Genomic DNA, 19,454 nt, shown 5'->3' on the forward strand with positions numbered 1-19,454 from the left:
GAGCCGTCACAAAAGTGCAAACGCACCAATCTAGCACTCCACGCAGGCTAAAGCAAACGCTAACCGTTTTTGATAGCTTTTGAATAGTATTTGAATCCAGGTCTGGACTGTAGTGCTGATTGCTCCGCGTTACTTAATTCTACATTTAGACCCACCATGCTACAACACAATGGACCACTGTGTCTCCTTTGACCCAACGTCTCCCTTTGTGCCGGAGCTCTGAAAAGCATTTAAACCAAATAAAGAGGGGCACTTAAATATGTTGCCACAGAAACTTAATTGACAGATTGAAGCCAGGCAGGCAGTGTTTTTCAGGGGGCCTTCTCTTCTTCTCTTCTCTATGGCTCTTTGCGTGAATAGCTTTTCTCTTTTCTCCCTGGCTCCCCCACTGTGAGGTCCAGGAGGTCTCACCAACCGGTCCACTCCTATTTCCACAACTTCACTTCCCATTGTAGTGTGAGAGGGGCGGCCTGGAGGAACATTTATTCACTTTAAACACCTAATGAACGTGAGAAACGGAAGTAGAGAAGAAATGAGAGAAGAGCTTGTGTGCCTTGTAAAGGAATGCTAGTCATGCAGGACACAGGTGGCTATAGAGGTTGTGGCATTCTACAGAATTAGAATCTTAGTTTGATCACTTTTGGTGATGAGAATTTTCCTGCACATTAGGAAATGGAGATGAGCTTCATAATTTACATAAATTCACTGAAAACCCATACTAACACACGGTTATATTAACAATATTGCACTTTTCATGTAGCCTAATTCTGATCATGTAGCCTAACCACTGATCAAACAACATTATGGACTAAACATTCAAATCCTGTTGCTGCAGGATTATTTTGGTGTAACAATACTGATCTAATTAAGATCCATACCTGTAGGCTACATCAGTATATTCTATATACAGTATACTACATATATACTACATCTGTATAAACCATATGCAGTATACTATTCCATAATTGCACATTTGCATTTTAAAACTTGTAGTCCTTTTCACAATTAGACTTGAAATGCATTAATGTTAACATACTAATGAAAAATGTAGTTTATAGGATATTATGATCTAATGATGTGTGGAAAGCGCAAATGATAAATTCACATCATAATCCAAATAATAATGGACAAGTTTCTGTTGAATGAAAAACCTTCACTCTACAACACTGCTTATTATTCTTCTGTTTTTTTTTCAACCTTTTGTAAACCATTGTATTTGCACAGAAAACTCCAGAGTATCGTTATTGTATTGTATTGTGTACTGCTTTTAAACCTTGAAAACTCTCTCAAACGCCACACTTTCTCTCCCTTCATCTTCCCTTGTTTGTGTTGAAAGCTGTCACTGAACAAGAAGTCACATAAAAAGAACATATGCACTGATTATGAGTTTGTTGGTGATGGTGGTTGGGGAAGGGGGGATAAAATGAATAATTCCTTATGTTTCCCTTTCTCTTCCCTTGTAGTGTGACAGCGAGAGTGACGTTGATGACAAGGTAAGACTTTTTTCTGTTTATTTTCCCCACCACATGACGTGTACGTGAGGAGTTGTGAATAACAAATGTTGGGTTCCTGACTGAAGAAGAAGAAACAGCCTTCGGTTAAAGGAAGGAGGAGAATAACAGACTACTAGATGAGGATGAGTAAGAAAGAAACTGACAAGGAACACAGCTCAGTAAGGTATATATTTGCACTGTTCGTTTTTCACAACGCAAATGATAACACTGCTTTTATAGGTGTAAGAGAATGTTGCGTCTTTTCAACTCCTTAAACCTGTTAATGACACCTTCAGCCTGTACACAACATATATCACATTTTACATACAGTACAACAATGTGATGCAGAGAAGAACCTGCTTTTAGAATATAGATCATAAATCGCATACAGTGCATTCGGAAAGTATTCAGACCCCTTGACTTTGTTCACGTTGTTTTACGTTACAGCCGTATTCTAGAATGGATTAGATATTTTTTTCTCATCAATCTACACACAATACCCCATAATAACAAAGCAAAAAAAAAAAAGGGGAAATATCACATTTACAAGTATTCAGTCTTTACTCAGTACTTTGTTGAAGCCCCTTTGGCAGTGATTAAAGCCAAGAGTCTTCTAGGGTATGATGTTACAAGCTTGGCACACCTGAATTTGCGGAGTTTCTCCCATTCTTCTCTGCAGATCCTCTCAAGCTCTGTCAGGTTGGATGGGAAGCATTGCTGCACAGCTATTTTCAGGTCTCTCCAGAGATTTTCAATCGGGATCAAGTCCTGGCTCTGGCTGGACCACAAGAACATTCAGAGATATGTCCCGAAGCCACTCCTGTGTTGTCTTGGCTGTGTACTTAGGGTCGTTGTACCTGTTGGAAGGTGAACCTTCGACTCAGTCTGAGGTCCTGAGCGCTCTGGAGAAGGTTTTTATCGAGGATCTCTCTGTACTTTGCTCCGTTCATCTTTCCCTCGATCCTGACTAGTCTCCCAGTTCTTGCCGCTGAAAAACATCCCCACAGCATGATGCTGCCACCACCATGCTTCACCATAGGGATGGTGCCAGGTTTCCTCCAGATGTGACGCTTAGCTTTCAGGCCAAAGAGTTCAATCTTGGTTTCATCAGACCAGAGAATCTTGTTTCTCATGTCAACTGTCAACTGTGGGACCTTATATAGACAGGTGTCTGCCTTTCCAAATCATGTCCAATCAATTGAATTTACCACAGGTGGACTCCAATCAAGTTGTAGAAACATCTCAAGGATGATCAATGGAAACAGGATGCACCTGAGCTCAATTTCGAGGTCCTGAGCAAAGGGTCTGAATACTTATATAAATAAGGTATTTAAGTTTTTTCTTATAATACATGTGCAAAAAATAAATAAATAACTGCTTTCACTTTGTGATTATGGTGTATCGTGCGTAGATTGATGAGGATTTTTATTTATTTAATCTATTTTAGAATAATGCTGTAAAAATTCAAGGGGTCTGAATACTTTCTCAATGCACTGTATATCACACTTTTATGTAGGTTTGAACATCATATTCAAATTAATTTAATGCATGAAAATACACTACTGCTGTCCCTAATATCCTTGTGATAGCATTGCAACTTGTATCACAGTCTTTATGTTGTTAAATGGCAGATTTCCAAGTTGCCATCAGTTATACATCATCTGTCAGTCTGTTTGACAGCTGTTGGTGAGTGTCTATAGAGTATTTGTAGTAATACCAATTTCACAACTGAACACTTGTTTATCTAAGTCTTATGGGGTGGCTGGCTCCTTCATCTATGGCTGCTACCAGCACCACCAGCCAATCCACCATGAACCACCAATGGGAGCCTCACACATCTTAATTCCCCCGCAGTTTAGCAATTACCCCCTGGTAAATGAATGAGATAGCATGTCTAATCTCCTGTAAGCTTAGCTCCCAGTTCTGTGGAAATGTCTGCGGCTCTGCTCACCCTATAAATAATACATTGATAGCAGCAGCATCATTTGCATTAACTGTAGCTTTGGCAAGTAAATAGGCTTTTATCTCTTCATTGAAACAAAAAGTGAGTGAGTGAGTCAGGGAAGAGAAGGGGGAGCCTCTCTCTCGCCCGTCAGTTTGACATGACAGGAAGGGGGGTTTTCAGGACCTGTCAGTTTCCATACAGCTCCCTGGCATCACTATGTTGGGAGGAGGGGGAGAAGGGGGAAGGGGAGGAACTACCCTACAGACAGAATATCCCCTCTCCGTATCCTCAGGTAAACCCGTCCACCCTCCCTCCCTGCTGTTCTATGTCCATACCCCACCTCCTATCCCTGCACCTGCCACATGGAACGTTCATTGCTAATTTGCTGCATGCGAAATAGGAATGTCATATAGTTTATGCCGGTGGATTGCATTAACTACGTATGTGTTGTTCACAACATGTGAAAGCAATTGCTGAATTGCAGCAGATTCTGTGTGTTTTCTCTCTCTCTCAATTCAAGGGGCTTTATTGACATGGGAAACATATGTTAACATTGCCAAAGCAAGTCTGTCTCTCTCTCTCAAGGCTAATCCATCAGAATATATTTTTGTTGTATTTAGTGAAAGCATAGGGAATGGGGTGTGGTTGGTTCATATAAGTGCAGCAGTCTTGGGTTTGACTGGCGGTGGTTAACTTTTACCAGGCCGTCTGTCCATGGGGCCTGTGAAAAATGTGCCACCGTCCATAGAAACCAGACAGAGCTTACGCCCATCACAATGAGGCCGTTGTGAATTCCTAAAGTACTACTCTCTGAAAGGGAACCATGTCTTTCATGTTCATTACATGAGCTAAAAAAGAAAGTCTGTGTTTGGGTAAGGCTCCTCAGCCTTGGTAAACTGACCACTTATAGATCCAGGAAATGGAGAGGACTATTACCTTCATCAGGAAGACAGAGTGGCTAAATCATCCAGAGAAAATTGCATGATGGGAGTCAGAGAGATGTGGAAGAAATCTTGACAAGCAATCAGTCGAGTAAAATCACCAGTGTAAAATTGGTTTTCATGAGGGGAAAACAAACACTGTCATTTGTAATTGGCCAAACTTAGAATACCTGTGCTGTTTAATTTGCGTCATGTTAACTGTAACAGCAAAACAATGGCTGCTTTCTTTCACATCAGACCAGCAGCCACCTGAATGTCCGCATTGTCAGGTTTGAACAGATTACATCAATTAGAATATTGCTTGCAGGTGTGTCCGTTGTGTGCACTCAGTTACATTTATTGTATTTGAATACAACTGTCTGGTAGCCAGCATGATGTATGTTACCACAGGCCAGCCTGGCTAGATATGGACACTTCGTAAAACCATCATATTCAAACACACAGCAGATAAGACTGCAGATGTATTCCAAATGTATTCAGTGTGTGTTTTCTTGAGATTGCTAGGTAATCTCTACTTGAGTCCTATGTTGTCAGTAGGGATGTTTATGTAGATTCACCTGCCTGGCTTTGCCTGCCCCAGAAATACATGCAATCCCAGTCCCACTCAGATTGTTTTCCTATGGCTAGTATTTCCTCCACGGAGCCTAGATGCCATTTAAAGACGTGTGATTTTCCTCCATTATCTGAACATGATGTTTGACAATGAGAAGTATTCAAAGTCAGAAATAGTAGCCTTGACCCTGAATAACCCCAAGAACACCACAACAAAGGGGCCTGTGTGTAAACAAACCCTGCTGTACTGTCACAGGCTTCTTAGAGGAAATGAGTGGCCCATTACATTATATCATGGTCAAATGAGTCTCTGTGACTCTAATGATTAAACATTATTTATGAAAGCCAAGCAGTTCATACAAAGCATGTTACCCATTAGCCTGTTTCACACTAAAATCTGTTCCTCAATGTTACTGATGTTTTCTATAAAGGAAATGATTCAGTGACTAAACTGAACCAGAAGGGCCAATTCTACCGAATGTATGATGTTGAGGGTTTTTAAAAATGAACTTTAAAATTCAGCATATGTTGCCATCTTAAGTTATTGCATATCTAACACCACAGGACAGCTTTTCCAACTAAAATAAGACTACATTATGAAATTATTGTTCTTGTAACCCATTTTATAACACCATACATGTTTCATATACATTTAAATTCCATGTATCTATTTGGACATTGTGTGGTATGATTCAAACAAACTGGTATGTATTAGCATTGTTTATACTGTATCTTTAACAGACTATTACTTGAGCACTAGCATATCTTGTTGTGAAAACTGGAAGCACCTGTGAGTGGTGAATGGTTACCTTCCCACACCCCTTTTTCTACCTTCCCAGCTCCACCCACAGTTTGTCAAAGAGCCAAAATGTACAACTTTTGACATGTGTGCGTTTAAGCTACTTGAAGTGAAGATGGTCATTTTCTTTCATTCAAGAGGAAGATAAAAATAGGGAATTTGTCCTCCTCCATTTTCAAGAACTGCCCTAAGTGTCATCCTATCGCTATTCTGCTGAGCTCGCCTGTCTGCGCTGCTGCTCCTCCAATTTCCTCTGTGTTCTTTAGCTTCTGCAAATACAACCATGGCTTTCTGTCTCTCCTCTCCATGTCTGGAATGCTAGCATTAGCCTCTAATTTGCTACTTCTCTTTACCAGTCGTAGCTAACACAGTGGCTGGCTTGCCCTGTCATGGCAGCTATGGTCTCATGCTCGTTCGCCCAGTGTGGACACACAGATCATCTAATTCCATTTGGTTCTATTTGGCAGGCAGGCAGGCAGGCATTCATTCAGCAGTAACTGTATCTGTCTCCCTCCCTCCTCCCTCCCAGGGGACCATTACCATATCTCTGCTACAGCTCTTTAATGGTTTCAATACTTGCTTGACAGGACAGCAAAGCTCTGACTTGATTGACACATTAATTCCTCCCACTCTTATCTCCCGGCATGGGGAATGAATGGTGTATCACAAAGACGGAGCGTTTCTGAGAGCTTATCAGTAATGATTCGTCAGGTAGTATCCTCTTAGGTGATGTATCTGACGAGTGTGTCTGCTAAAGGTAACATGCACCTACATACGGAGCGCCGTGTCTATGGAAATATAGAACACAGTGTTACATCACCCACAGTTCACCTCCTTCTTCTCTCTTACTCTCTCTATTCCTCTCTCTCGCTCTCTCTCTCTTTTAGTTTTATTATCTCTTTTCCCTCACAGGCAATTTTGTCATATTGTTGTCAATCTTGCTCGCTCTCTCTCTCTCTCTCCTATCACTGGCTCTGTGTTGCTTTCTCCCCTCTCTTTCTGTCGTGTAACAGGAAGAAAAATGAGTATAAAATGTATCTGCCTCTGGCCCATTCCTCATCCATGCCCCCCTCCATCCCACAATCCCTGTGAGGCCCAGGTTCTCTCCCAGACTCCTCATATTCAATAACAAACAGCCCACCCACCAGGTCGCTGACAGCCCTAATAGTTTTTCATGTGGGAAAAAATTGACCGACTTAATGTTTCGACACAAGTGATCATCCGTCCTCATCTCCTTAATGAAATTAGATTAAGTGCACCTGGGAAAGAGCTGAGGAAGCAGAATGCCTTGCCACCTTTAATTTAAAACCAATTTGCCAGCAATATTCCCTCCAGCTCGGGATTCTTCTGAGCAGATTCAAAATGGAGGACGAATGAGATCAGACCAGAGCTGACTGGTTTAATTCCAGTCCCCAAAGGCAGCTCCAAATTATAACTGACACCAGCAACATAGGCTTTAATTTGGAGATGTCATTTTTCGTCTCTCCTCTCTGCCTTTGTCTCTTCCTCTGTGATGAGCCATGTCTGACGCTGGAAAGGCTGTGTTTTCATCAGCTGGCATCATGATGTTACTCCTGTAGCAATTACACTGGTCTGGAAACACTCTTCTGTTTCATTTATATTGGGCTGCTTGCAATGTTCCCTCTTCTCTAGTTTCTCCAGATTAAGCCTGTGTGTTTTTTCTGGTTGTCAAGAAATACATCTGTTGTACATTTAGTGCATCACAACTATGTGGTGATTTTAGAGCACAGTTCATTCTTCTTCTTTCTGACTGAATTTGAATATAAGTCGAGGTCTCCTAAGTGGCTCATTTAGAGAGGAATTGTATCGTTTTAAGAGTAAGTGCTCTGCATAATACTGAAGTGTACCTGCTTAGACCTTTCCAGGACGATTTGGCTAATTGTCTGACATTTTCTGTATGAACACTTTCAGACAGGGTATAATTTCAGACAGGATATAATTTGACGAGTAGGGGTGGGGTGTAGATGGCGCGCAAATTGAGCATATACAACCCTGTGGTGTGTTGAGAAGGTGGGTGATGACAGAGGGTTGCTTCAGACCCCTGCAGAGCCAGGCGTACCGAAACAGCCAACTGACATCAGCAAAACCTTCATTAGCAATATGGATCACAGTAAAAGCAGTGACAGTAACATAGCAATGACGTCACTAACCATGCTATGGCACCCATTCCATTGGCTGAATAAGCTACACTGGATTCCTTTCTAAAGGTTACTTTGACATGAACATAATTCATGTAAACAGAAACCTGTGATTGATAAAACAACTCCACTCTCTCCATTTTTCCAACCACAGAGTAGGCCCTACTTCTAACCTTATCAGAACAGCGTGTCCATGCTCTGGTGCAGTAGAGAGACAGCTTATGATCATAGTCATTGTGGAAATTGTTCTTGCCTGGACGAACTTCAAGTTTTGCTGCGTACTTGATCTCATGTTCACCACCCTCACCTGCTCCACTTTTGGATGGGGTTCTTCAAATACCAATTTCCTATCTCAGAACCAATGCCCTGTACTCTAATAGAATTGGAAGTGGAATTGTCGATAAAAATAAATCCTCTCTGTTCCATCTCCTAGTGATACAGCTGGTTCACCTCTAAAACCAAATAGCATAGCTGTGCAGGTTTTATTTAATTAAAAAAAWATATATTCTCATTTTGTAATGTGTTGACGGAGATGTGTGTTTGAAACTCAGGTAACCTCACACATACTGCGAAACTGACTTCCATTATCCAGTCCAAGCAGCCATCATGGCAGCCCATCCATTGTTTTCTTAAAGGCCTGTGTTTGAATAACAAGCCAAGTACTATAAAACATTTTCCACATCAGTAATAAAATACACATTTTGTCCATATTGGTAGCAGATGTCCTCTCGGCAGAAAAAAAAATGTTTTGTGTGTTAGATTTGAGTGTTTCTGGTTCTGCTTAAACATATTGCTAAGTGCCATACCTAGGAAATGTATGCTTTTCCTACGCACTTCTCAGTAGTTGGTATTCAGACTTACCTTATATAGGTGCGCAACGGGCTTTGCAGGTGTGGTTCCCTTGCACTCGTTCAATACATTTGAATTAAACCGCTGAAAACCCTCCCACTTGCTGGCCAACAGATTTTCTTTACGCACTAAATATATTGGTGAATAAAAATAGTGGTTTGATTCATCCTAAGGTTGCCATAATCAATTGTTCAATCCATTAAATATTGGAAGGTGAGAAAAGTGTACAATCCTCACCAATCATGGAACTGTGTTGACACGCTCCAGGTCTAAACTGCTAAGTATGGTCTGCGTTCCATAATGATTCAAATAGGTTACATGTTCCAAATGATTGCATAACTTGTAATACCTTAGCCTAATATTCTATTGCTAGCGATCTTCAGGAACAACCACATTAACGTGACAGAGGAAAGAAAGGTAAACTAATAATGTAATGGAATGATGCAAAATGAAAGGAAACGAACACTAAATTTAATGACAGTACGAAACGTATGTGGGTATAACTGACGGTGGCTACCGATAGTGGCTAATATTTAACATGACACAAATTGTAAAAAATACAGTGAAAAGTCTAGAAATCAGAAATCAACTTGGTAGGTTTGGTGCTATACTGTTATTTGCGCATGGCTACAGAAGCCTATAGCTTGGGTCTCCAATTTTCATCCAAAGTTATAATGTCAATAGCTCTTATCAAGTTGTAAATTACAGTGCATGGAGAATGGTGTTATTTTTTGTATATATTTTTTTCTTCCCCTTCTCCCCAATTGGTAGTTACAGTCTTGTCCCATCGCTGCAACTCCCCTACGGAATCGGGAGAGGTGAAGGTCGAGAGCCATGTGTCCTCTGAAACATGACCTTGCCAAGCTGCACTGCTTCCTGACACACTGCTCACTTAACCCGGAAGCCAGCCACACCAATGTGTCGGAGGAAACATTGTCCATCTGGCAACCGAAGTCAGCTTGCCGGCGCCCACCACAAGGAGTTACTTGAGTGCAAAGGGACTAGAAAATCCCAGCCAGCCAAACCCTCCCCTAACCCGGACGATTGTGTGCTGCCTCATGGGTCTCCCGGTCATGGCCAGCTGTGACACAGCCTGGGATCGAATCCGGGTCTGTAGTGACGCCTCTAGCACTTCGGTGCAGTGCCTTATACCACTGCACCACTCAGGAGGSCGATAATGGTGTTATTTATATAGGTTAAAAGAAAGTCGATGTTGTACCACTTGGAACCGACAGGTTGCTCGACGTTGTTCATTGTTTCATTGCGCGTAAAGGTGGTGGAATTCTGAGGGAATTAAGTCATGGTCAGAATACGGCATATCTGTAGACACACCTCCGCCACACCTTCATTTCTTTGCATAAAAATGGAATTACGTTCCATTTACACATGCTTAACTTGGGTCGGAATTCCACCCTAAGTGCCTTTTTATTCAATAAACAGCAGTGGACACTAATTACTTTCACATTTCTTTTGGCTAGAACATAGAAGGCAGACCTTGTGTTGTAAGGAGCTCAGAACTCTTTGACTGAGCTATGTCCCAGACGTTGGCTTGTCCAGAGAAACTTCCCTAATGCAACAGGACTTATTTTTCCTTTCCTGCAAATGGCATACAAATCAAATTAAATCGAATTTTATTGGTCACATACACATGGTTAGCAGATGTTATTGAGAGTGTAGCAAAATGCTTGTGCTTCTAGTTCCGACAGTGCAGCATATCTAACAAGTAATATCTAACAATTCCACAACAAATACCTAATACACACAAATCTAAGTTAGGAATGGAATAAGAATCCAGCTGTATGCAATAACACTTAAGATTTTCTGGGCTAACAATGTAAGAAATAATACATAAAAAAACGGAATACTGCAAAGTTTCCTAAGGACTATCTGTCGACGCCATTTTATTCACATACACAATATTCTATATTACACACAAATATAGAATTCTCCATTGTTATTAGTAATCTGTGCCATCATGGATAATGTTTCCCTGAAGAAATTGTCCTTTTTGTCCTGGAACACATCAATGAATGGAAATCAGACCAACCCGACCCGTGGTGCTCACAAAGGAGTGTTGGGAGAGCATGAAATCCCTTAACAGACAAAGAAGCCAGTCAGCCAAGCAGCACATTGAGCCTCATGTTGTTTGCTTACGTTTGATCGGGAAAATATTTTTTTTGCTCTATATTTTGTCTCTGTTTACACACTGGTTTCTCAAACAACACTTTGTTTCCCTAACTTCTGTTGGACTCTGTGACCCTGTGGGGAGGATCTGACTCACCAGACTCCGCAAATGAGGATGATGACAATCAACCAGGAGGAGAGGAGAGCAGACTGTCCAGTAGTGGTCTCTATCTATCTCTCTCTTTCTGTCTCTTTCTGTCTCTTTCTGTCTAAACACCCAGATGCCTGTGGAGGGTGGTGAACGCCAAAACCTCAAGCCTGCTCTCCCCCCAAGTCACTTTTGGCTTTGGATGGGAACTTTTCGTGGGTGTATGTGTGTGTGTGATCTGGGGAGCTGGCAGGCAGAGAGGGAGTAGAGTAGAGACCCTGGAGAGCAGCGCCAAGATCAGGACCAAAACACACAGGGCCAGCTGCCTTCAATTAAGGCAGAAACCCAGCAACTGAGTACCTTTTGCGCAAAACCAGCTTCCTTTGATCTGCAGCAGACAGGGGAAAAGGTGCAGGGCTTAAAAGATTACAAGAAAAAATCATTATTGTATCAAAGAAGTCTACATAAAACTTTATAGGGGATTTAGAGGCGCAAAGGGAAGCAGTTACTAACGATGCCTGCCACTCATGTTCATTTGCCAGCTCTTTCCCTTTTTCACGGGGCCTCCTTTAACGATGTGGTTCACCTGGCCTCTCCGCTAACTTTTAGGCGAGAACGTTTCTCTCCCCATCCATCTCTCCATGCTACTGTACTTTTATCACTCCTCCAGTAAGTAGTAACCCACAATGGATTCATTGATGTAATCTAACCTGATTTGCATGTCCGTCTCTGGTTCTGACAAACAACAGAGCGCTAGGCTAGCTAACCCTTATACAGCAGATGACTGGCCTAGCTGGCATTAAAACAGCTACCCTGCTGGCACCACAGACACAGCCTATACAGGCCTCCATTAAAATTAATTTGACTTCATTAGCACTAAACCTGCTCCGGCCCGGGGACCCGTGGTGTTGCCGGAGGGGGATGGTTGAGTGGCGGCCCGGCTAGCCGAGACAGCAAGGGAGGCGCTGAGAAGTTCTACCAGCCTGAATATGCTCTGACGGGCGGCGGGACGGGTGCCAAACAAGGGGTGACGTGCGTCACTTAATCAACACCCGGTCCTAATATTAACGCCATGCGCTCCTGCACACACACACACACACACACACACACACACCAACAACAAACACACACAACACCAACACACACACACACACACACAGGGTTGCTAGGCTGCATACAAGTCATGCGTGTGCACATGGTGAATGTCTCAGCGTGGTGTGATCCAGAAGAAATGCACCACTGGGTTGACTTGACCAGTTCCCATAACCCCCCTCTCAGCGGGGTCAGCAGTTAACATGTTATTATGTTACAGCTAATGTAAATCTCATCAGACAGTGAGTCATTTTATGCAGGGGTTGGAACCAAACTGATTTTCCAATCATTCCGTTCCGAACAGAACCTGTACTTTTTTCGTTCCGTTCCAGTGTTCCCGACCAGTATAATAAAGTTCTGAACCGGTTCGAACCCCCAAAAAACAGTTCATATCGTTCCTTTTCGTAAATTTTTCGTAATTTTTTTATACCTGTACAATCAACATAGTTTTTACATTTACCCAAATAATTAGCACAGATAGAGCAGCCTGCTATGGAACAGGTAAGCTAGTTGTTTACATGTTTAATTGGTCAGATAAATGCTAGACAGATAGATGCGACTGCAATTTCACGGGTGGGTAGAGAGCAAGATAAAGGGCTGGACAAGGAGGGGGCATGGCTTGAAGCACTGACCATCATTATATGCTGTGAATTGGAATGTGTTTAGGCTATTACTAGCATCATAACTTCTCTGAATTACGGAATTATATACTCGACGTTAAGAATATTTTTGGAACAAAAAAGATTGGTATTAACTGGTTCTCAAGATTTTAAAATAACGGTTCTGTTCCGGAACACTAGAGATCACTTTTCTTCTCGGTTCTCGTTCTTCAATTTTTTTTGTTATTTTCTGGTTTTCTATTCTGTTCCCTGAACCGGTTCCAACCCCTGATTTTATTACTGTATGTTAGTAAATCAGCTTTCCCAACTAAGACTAAGGGGTTGGAGATCAAATTACAAAATATGATTTATATAAACAAGAATATGGTAGCTGTATGTTGATTTTTTTTAAAGCTGCCAAACGACATATCAGAGATGTTGGAATTAGATGTTAATGGAGGCAGATATCACGTCACCCTGTTGAGAAGCCTGTTGTGTTGTTATTCCCTGGTTGATTTGTATAGGAAAGCTCTTATGCTCCATTCATATTCAACCCACCTTACAGGATTGTTTTGCCTCTCCGCTCCATTGGAGATCTGAAGCAGAAATTTGATCAATAATTGAAATCAAAGGCTGGATTGAAATCCGCCAGACAGGTGAGCAGGGGCGGCATTATTTGATAACTCCATTTTGCTTCAGAGAGCACCGCTCATAGATAAGATGAAGAAAATAAAAAAGGCATGCAGACAGTCAGACTCAGGGTAGCATACAAATGAAAACTCAGCGGTAGCGTTTTAGACGTTTTGGAACGACAGTGTTATGAATACTCATTGTGCATGGAGGGAGAAAATATGGTTGTTCTGAGGCCATTCGCTCAAGCCAGAGAATGACACATAAATTACTACTGTTGAGCTGAAAATGGGTGTGGGGCCAGAGCCATGGTCTTAGAGAGAGAGCAGCCACAGATCACAAAGCTTTTAAGACAAGAGACTCACCCACCCACGGAAAAGAACACTATTACTGTGGAGGGGGGAGGGAAGTGCAGGCTTCAGAGTTTACCCGGCCTCTGGTGGGAGTGTGCATGCTGATAAATAAATAACTGTGAAAATAAATAAATCATTGAGGCAGTAACCCCAGATAGGACTCTGGTAGCCTGAGGGTGGTAAGTTTTCTATCTGCTGTCAACGAGAGAGCACTTTGATCAGAGGAGTGTCTGAAGATTCGTTTCACATCTGTACAGAGAAAACTAGCTGTAAACTGCCAAGAAGCATTTTAATGGCAGTTGGATTATAAAATGAAAGAGGGCTCCAGATGGCAGGCAGTGCAGCGGCTGTGGTTGGGGTTTTAACTGCTTTTTTATTGATAAAATATGGGGTGAAAAATTGCGTGGTGCTTATTAGGCATCCCACTGTGAAGTTGCTCAGCCAAGCTGTTCTACGTGGCCTCCCTCCAAACATGCCTCCATACATTTTTAGCAGTACCTTTAAATCTGTAAGATCCCTGCTTGTTAAGTTCACCCCAGCTCCCCCAACCCTCCTCACTTTTTTGAAACGTCTGGATGAAAGCCGCAGGAGTAGCTTTACAAAGATGGAGGGTGGAGCAAAGGGAAGGGGGGCGGGAGTTTGGGGGATTCCTTCCCACTTTCCTTTCCATGCTCATTACTATGAGCAGAGAACCAGTGTATAGCCCCTTAACGACTTTAATTCCTGCGTGATTTCATTAGGCTTTTCGGTCTTCCTGACGCAGAATGAGCACAGCTGATTATTAATCGGATATGCGATGCTGTGTATACACACGGCTGTCTGGGTCTGGAACAGTAGTCCGGTCTTGTCTGGGCATAGAGGGAGGAGCGGTGACCGGCCACAGAGAGCCAAGATGGAGGAGCAGTAACTGACTTGCCACTGAGATTCAAAATGGGGGAGCAGTGACTGGCTACAGAGTTGAGCTGGGCATGGAGGAGCAGTGACTGGCCACAGCACGGGGCATTAATGGAAAACAAGATGGAGGAACAGTTGGGTCCCTGGCTGTGTGAATAGAACATATAGTTAATGTCCAGATTGTATGAAGGAACAGCAATCTGTATTAATGGGGAATAATAGGAGAGTTCCTATTGTTATCAACAGGAAGGGAAAGGGATACTTAATCAGTTGCGCAACTAAATGCATTCAACGGAAATGTGTCTTCCGCATTTAACCCAACCTCTCTGAATCACAGAGGTGCAGGAGGCTGTCTTAATCGACGTCATCGGCGCCCGGCGAACAATTGTTGGGGGTTAACTGCCTTGCTCAAGGCAGAACGGCAGATTTTTCCACCTTGCCGGGTATTCGAACCAGCGACGTTTCAATTACTAACCCAACACTCTTAACCGCTAGGCTATCGACAGGGAGAGGAGGTGTAGAATGGCCTTGGCCATGTCTGTGGTGGTTATGATAAGATATGAACCATATGTCTAATGCAGAGGTTGGAGAGAAATAATGACAGGTCAAGACAGAATATAAATGTATTTACTTACATACTTTGACCATACAGTATTACCTTTGGCATCAGATGTCCGGAATAGGTCACTGTTATGGAGTGTGTTCCATCACCCGATTTCATTCCATACTGGCCTAAAAATACAAATGGTATCTGAAGCAGAAAATGTAATTTGTTCTTATTTAGTACTCCAATTGGTTGAGATATTGAGATATGATGGATCTAGATTTTAAAGGCGTAGGATTTCCATATTCACCTGACCATTTTATAGGCTAGTAAAACTATCCCTCAATGGTGTCCTCTGCATCTCTCCATAAAATGCCACGCCTGCCATACACTGTGGACTCAATACATTGTGTTCCTTTCAGTGTGGAGGCATGTTGTTAGCCATGCTCTCACTGCTCATTTAAAATCTATGTGAGCTGATAGGGCAGTTGACTAAAACACAACCCTAACGGTCGTGAAAGTGGGCACCTGTGAGTTCTTGTCCTTTAGATAGCAGGCAGCCCAATTTGTATTCCATAACTACCACTCCCCCCTCACCTCTCCCTCCCGCTCCACCGCCCTGCGCCATCCCCGGCATCAAAGACAATTACTGTTGACATCACGTCAAATTACAACTGTTGGTTTACTTGTTTGTCTTGTTATATGACTTGAAACTGCCATCTCCCATCTAGGAAGGTCCCCTCCCATTTGCTCTCCTCCCTCTCCCCACCCGTATGGGCCTGCTGCACAGCAACCAACTCCCACACACACGCGCGCGCACACTCCCCACCAGCTCGGAGAAGAAAAGGGAAGGCCGCCGACAGCCTAATGGACTAATTTGTAATTGCTAGTGAGAAAAAACGAGTTGTTGGACGCAATTTAATTTGACAGAGACTGGCAGCTCAGAGCTAGACCAAGATGCCTGAACCACCAATGCCTCCTCCTCCTCCTTTTTCTACCCATTCATCATCCCACTACACCTTCCACTCCTCTCATCCGCTTCAAACGCTTCCTTTCTTTTTCTCCTTGGAGGATAGAAGAAAGGAGGATGGATAGAGGGATGGGAGAGAAGAGATGAGAGAGACGTGTTCGGCACATTCTGCTGTAGCTCAAAGTTCCCAGGCAGACAGCTCTGTCATCTTTTACCCCCCTCCTACCTCTACATGGAGTCCACAGGGGCCGCTCCGTATCTCTCCCTCTCTCTCTCTCTCTCTCTGTCTACGCTGTTTGAAGTGCAGGACAGATGGGGGCTCCTGGGACTGTTAAAAATGAATAAGTTGCATTGCAGCCCTCCCCATAAGTTATTTATCAGGGGCCCTTATAGTGGTAGGAAAATACTTGTGAGTGCTCCCTTAATGTAGCATCTTATGACTTTTAGAAGCTGTTCCAGGAAGTGCAGTTGTAAAAAGAGGGGAACATTAGCAGCAGGGTCTCCCAGGAGGAGAGCAGGGGATGAGGAGCACAAACAGGCCCTCTCTCCTGTCTGTCTGTCTGTACCCACAATGCATCTTACCACAGGGGGCAGAGACTAGGGTTGTGTCTGAAATGGCATCCTATTCCCTATATTGTGCACTACTTTTGACCATGGCCTGCACTATATACTGTAGGGAATAGGGTGTCATTTCGGACACTTCCTGGAAGAGCAGCATATGCCTGATGCCAAGACTAGATGCCCTCAACCCTCCCCAGCCAATAATACACTACATGACCAAAAGTATGCGGACACTTGCTCATCGAACTTCTCGTTCCAAAATCATGGGCATTAATATGGAGTTGTCCTCTTTGCTGCTAAAACAGCCTCCAGTCTTCTGGGAAGGCTTTCCACTAGATGTTGGAACATTGGAAACGGGGACTTACTTCCATTCAGCCACAAGAGCATTAGTGAGGTCGGGCACTGATGTTGCGCGATTAGGCCTGGCTCACAGTCGGCATTCCAATTCATTCCAAAGGTGTTCGATGGGGTTGAGGTCAGGGCTCTGTGCAGGCCAATCTACAAACCATTCTATATGGACCTCACTTTGTGCATGGGAGCATTGCCATGCTGAAACAGGAAAATGCCTTCCCCAAACTGTTGCCACAAAGTTGGAAGCACAGAATTGTTAGAATGTCATTGTATGCTGTAGCGTTAAGATTTCCCTTCGCTGGAACTAAGGGGCCTAGCCCGAACCATGAAAAACAGCACCAGACCATTATTCCTCATCCACCAAACTTTACAGTTGGCACTATATATTGGGGCAGGTAGCGTTCTCCTGGCATCCACCAAACTCAGCCGACGATTGGCATTGCGCATGGTGATCTTCGGCTTTTGTGCGACTGTTCTGCCCTGGAAACTCATTTCATGAAGCTCCCAACGAACAGTTCTTGTGCTGAACCCGGTAGTGAGTGTTGCAACTGAGGACAGACGATTTTTACACGCTACGCACTTCAGCACTCGCCGGTCCCATTCTGCGAGCTTGTGTGGCCTACCACTTCACGGCTGAGCCGTTGTTGCTCCTAGACATTTTCACTTCACAGTAATAGCACTTACCATTGATAGGGGCAGCTTTAGCAGGGCAGAAATTTGACGAACTGATCCTATGACGATGCCACGTTGAAAGTCACTGAGCTCTTCAGTAAGGCCATTTTACTGCCAATGTTTGTCTATGGAGATTGCATGGCTGTGTGCTTGATTTTATACGCCTGTCAGCAACGGGTGTGGCTGAAATAACCAAATCCATTCATTTGATGGGGTTTCCACATAATTGTGTGCATATATAGTGTAGCTTAGCTGGTGCTGGGTATACAGGGTAGTGCGTATAGGACAGTCTGTGACATCATGATCAGGACAGTCTGTGACATCATGATCAGGACAGTCTGTGACATGATCAGGACAGGGAGAAGAGTCACAGTGATCTCAAAACAATGGGCACAAAACATGAAATAAATAAAGTACTACTCAATACGACCACCAAAGATCTAACCTTGATGGGTGGACATTCCAGTCTGAAAACTCAGAAATGTTTACCATGATGGCAGATGCAATTTGCTCTCATGTAGAGCAAATCGAGAACCACTATTAAAGCCATTCAAAACATTCAAACAAGATATAAAATCCACAAAGTAAATGTGCTCTGGACTGTATTGTACGATGATATGAAATCCAATCTTCTGCTTAGCCACATTCTCATGGATGACTCATCCGGATCATAATAGGGTAGAGAGCTCTGACCGCCCCTGACCTTTGACCTCCCTCAGAATGGTGTCAGAGCATTGAGGTCGCAGCTCCAGTAATGGGCAGAGCCACGCCACTCTCATCTCCACTCCGCTGGCACGGCAATCCCTTTTAACACGGGGGAGTAATGGCTACTGAACTGGTCAGAACGTTAATAAAGGGCAGCAAATGACATGGCAGGTTTTTTTGTGTTAATTGCTCTCCTTAGGACTGGCTCTCTGTGCTGTGTGTCACCTGAGCATCTGACACTGGACATAATCTACACGGCTCAGCCACATACAGTTGAAGTCGGAAGTTTACATACACTTGGAGTCATTAAAACTAGTTTTTCAACCACTCCACACATTTCTTGTTAACAAACTATAGTTTTGGCAAGTGGGTTAGGACATCTACTTTGTGCATGACACAAGTCATTTTTCAAACAATTGTTTACAGACAGATTATTTCACTTATAATTCACTGTATCACAATTCCAGTGGGTCAGAAGTTTACATACAGTAAATTGACTGTGCCTTTAAACAGCTTGGAAAATTCCAGAAAATGATGTCATGGCTTTAGAAGCTTCTGATTGGCTAATTGACATCATTCGAGTCAATTGGAGGTGTACCTGTGGATGTATTTCAAGGCCTACCTTCAAACTCAGTGCCTCTTTGCTTGACATCATGGGAAAATCAAAAGAAATCAGCCAAGATCTCAGAAAAAAGTACGATTTTGTCCCGATGTGCAGTTGCAAATCTGGCTTTTTTTATGGCAGTTTTGGAGCAGTGGCTTCTTCCTTGCTGAGTGGCCTTTCAGGTTATGTCAATATAGGGCTTCTTTTAGAGTGGATATAGATACTTTTGTACCTGTTTGCTCCATCATTTCACAAGGTCCTTTGCTGTTGTTCTGGGATTGATTTGCATTTTTCGCACCAAAGTACGTTCATCTCTAGGAGACCGAACGTGTCTCCTTCCTGAGCGGTATGATGGCTGCGTGGTCCATGGTGTTTATACTATTGTTTGTACAGATGAAAGTGATACCTTCAGTCATTTGGAAGTTTGCTCCCAAGGATGAACCAGACTTGTGGGGGTCTACAATTTTTT

At 43.1% G+C, this 19,454-nt stretch overlaps 1 protein-coding gene across 1 annotated transcript in view; it reads left to right on the forward strand.

The window, feature by feature from the left end:
- Positions 1-19,454, forward strand: part of fbrsl1 (fibrosin-like 1) — a 531,885-nt gene that overhangs the window by 368,250 nt on the left and 144,181 nt on the right. Inside the window, 1 exon segment of the mRNA XM_070436990.1 lies at positions 1,464-1,493. Within this exon segment, the coding sequence (XP_070293091.1) occupies positions 1,464-1,493 (30 nt within the window).

This window comes from Salvelinus sp. IW2-2015, linkage group LG33, assembly GCF_002910315.2.
Source record: "Salvelinus sp. IW2-2015 linkage group LG33, ASM291031v2, whole genome shotgun sequence".
Taxonomy (NCBI): Eukaryota; Metazoa; Chordata; class Actinopteri; order Salmoniformes; family Salmonidae; genus Salvelinus; species Salvelinus sp. IW2-2015.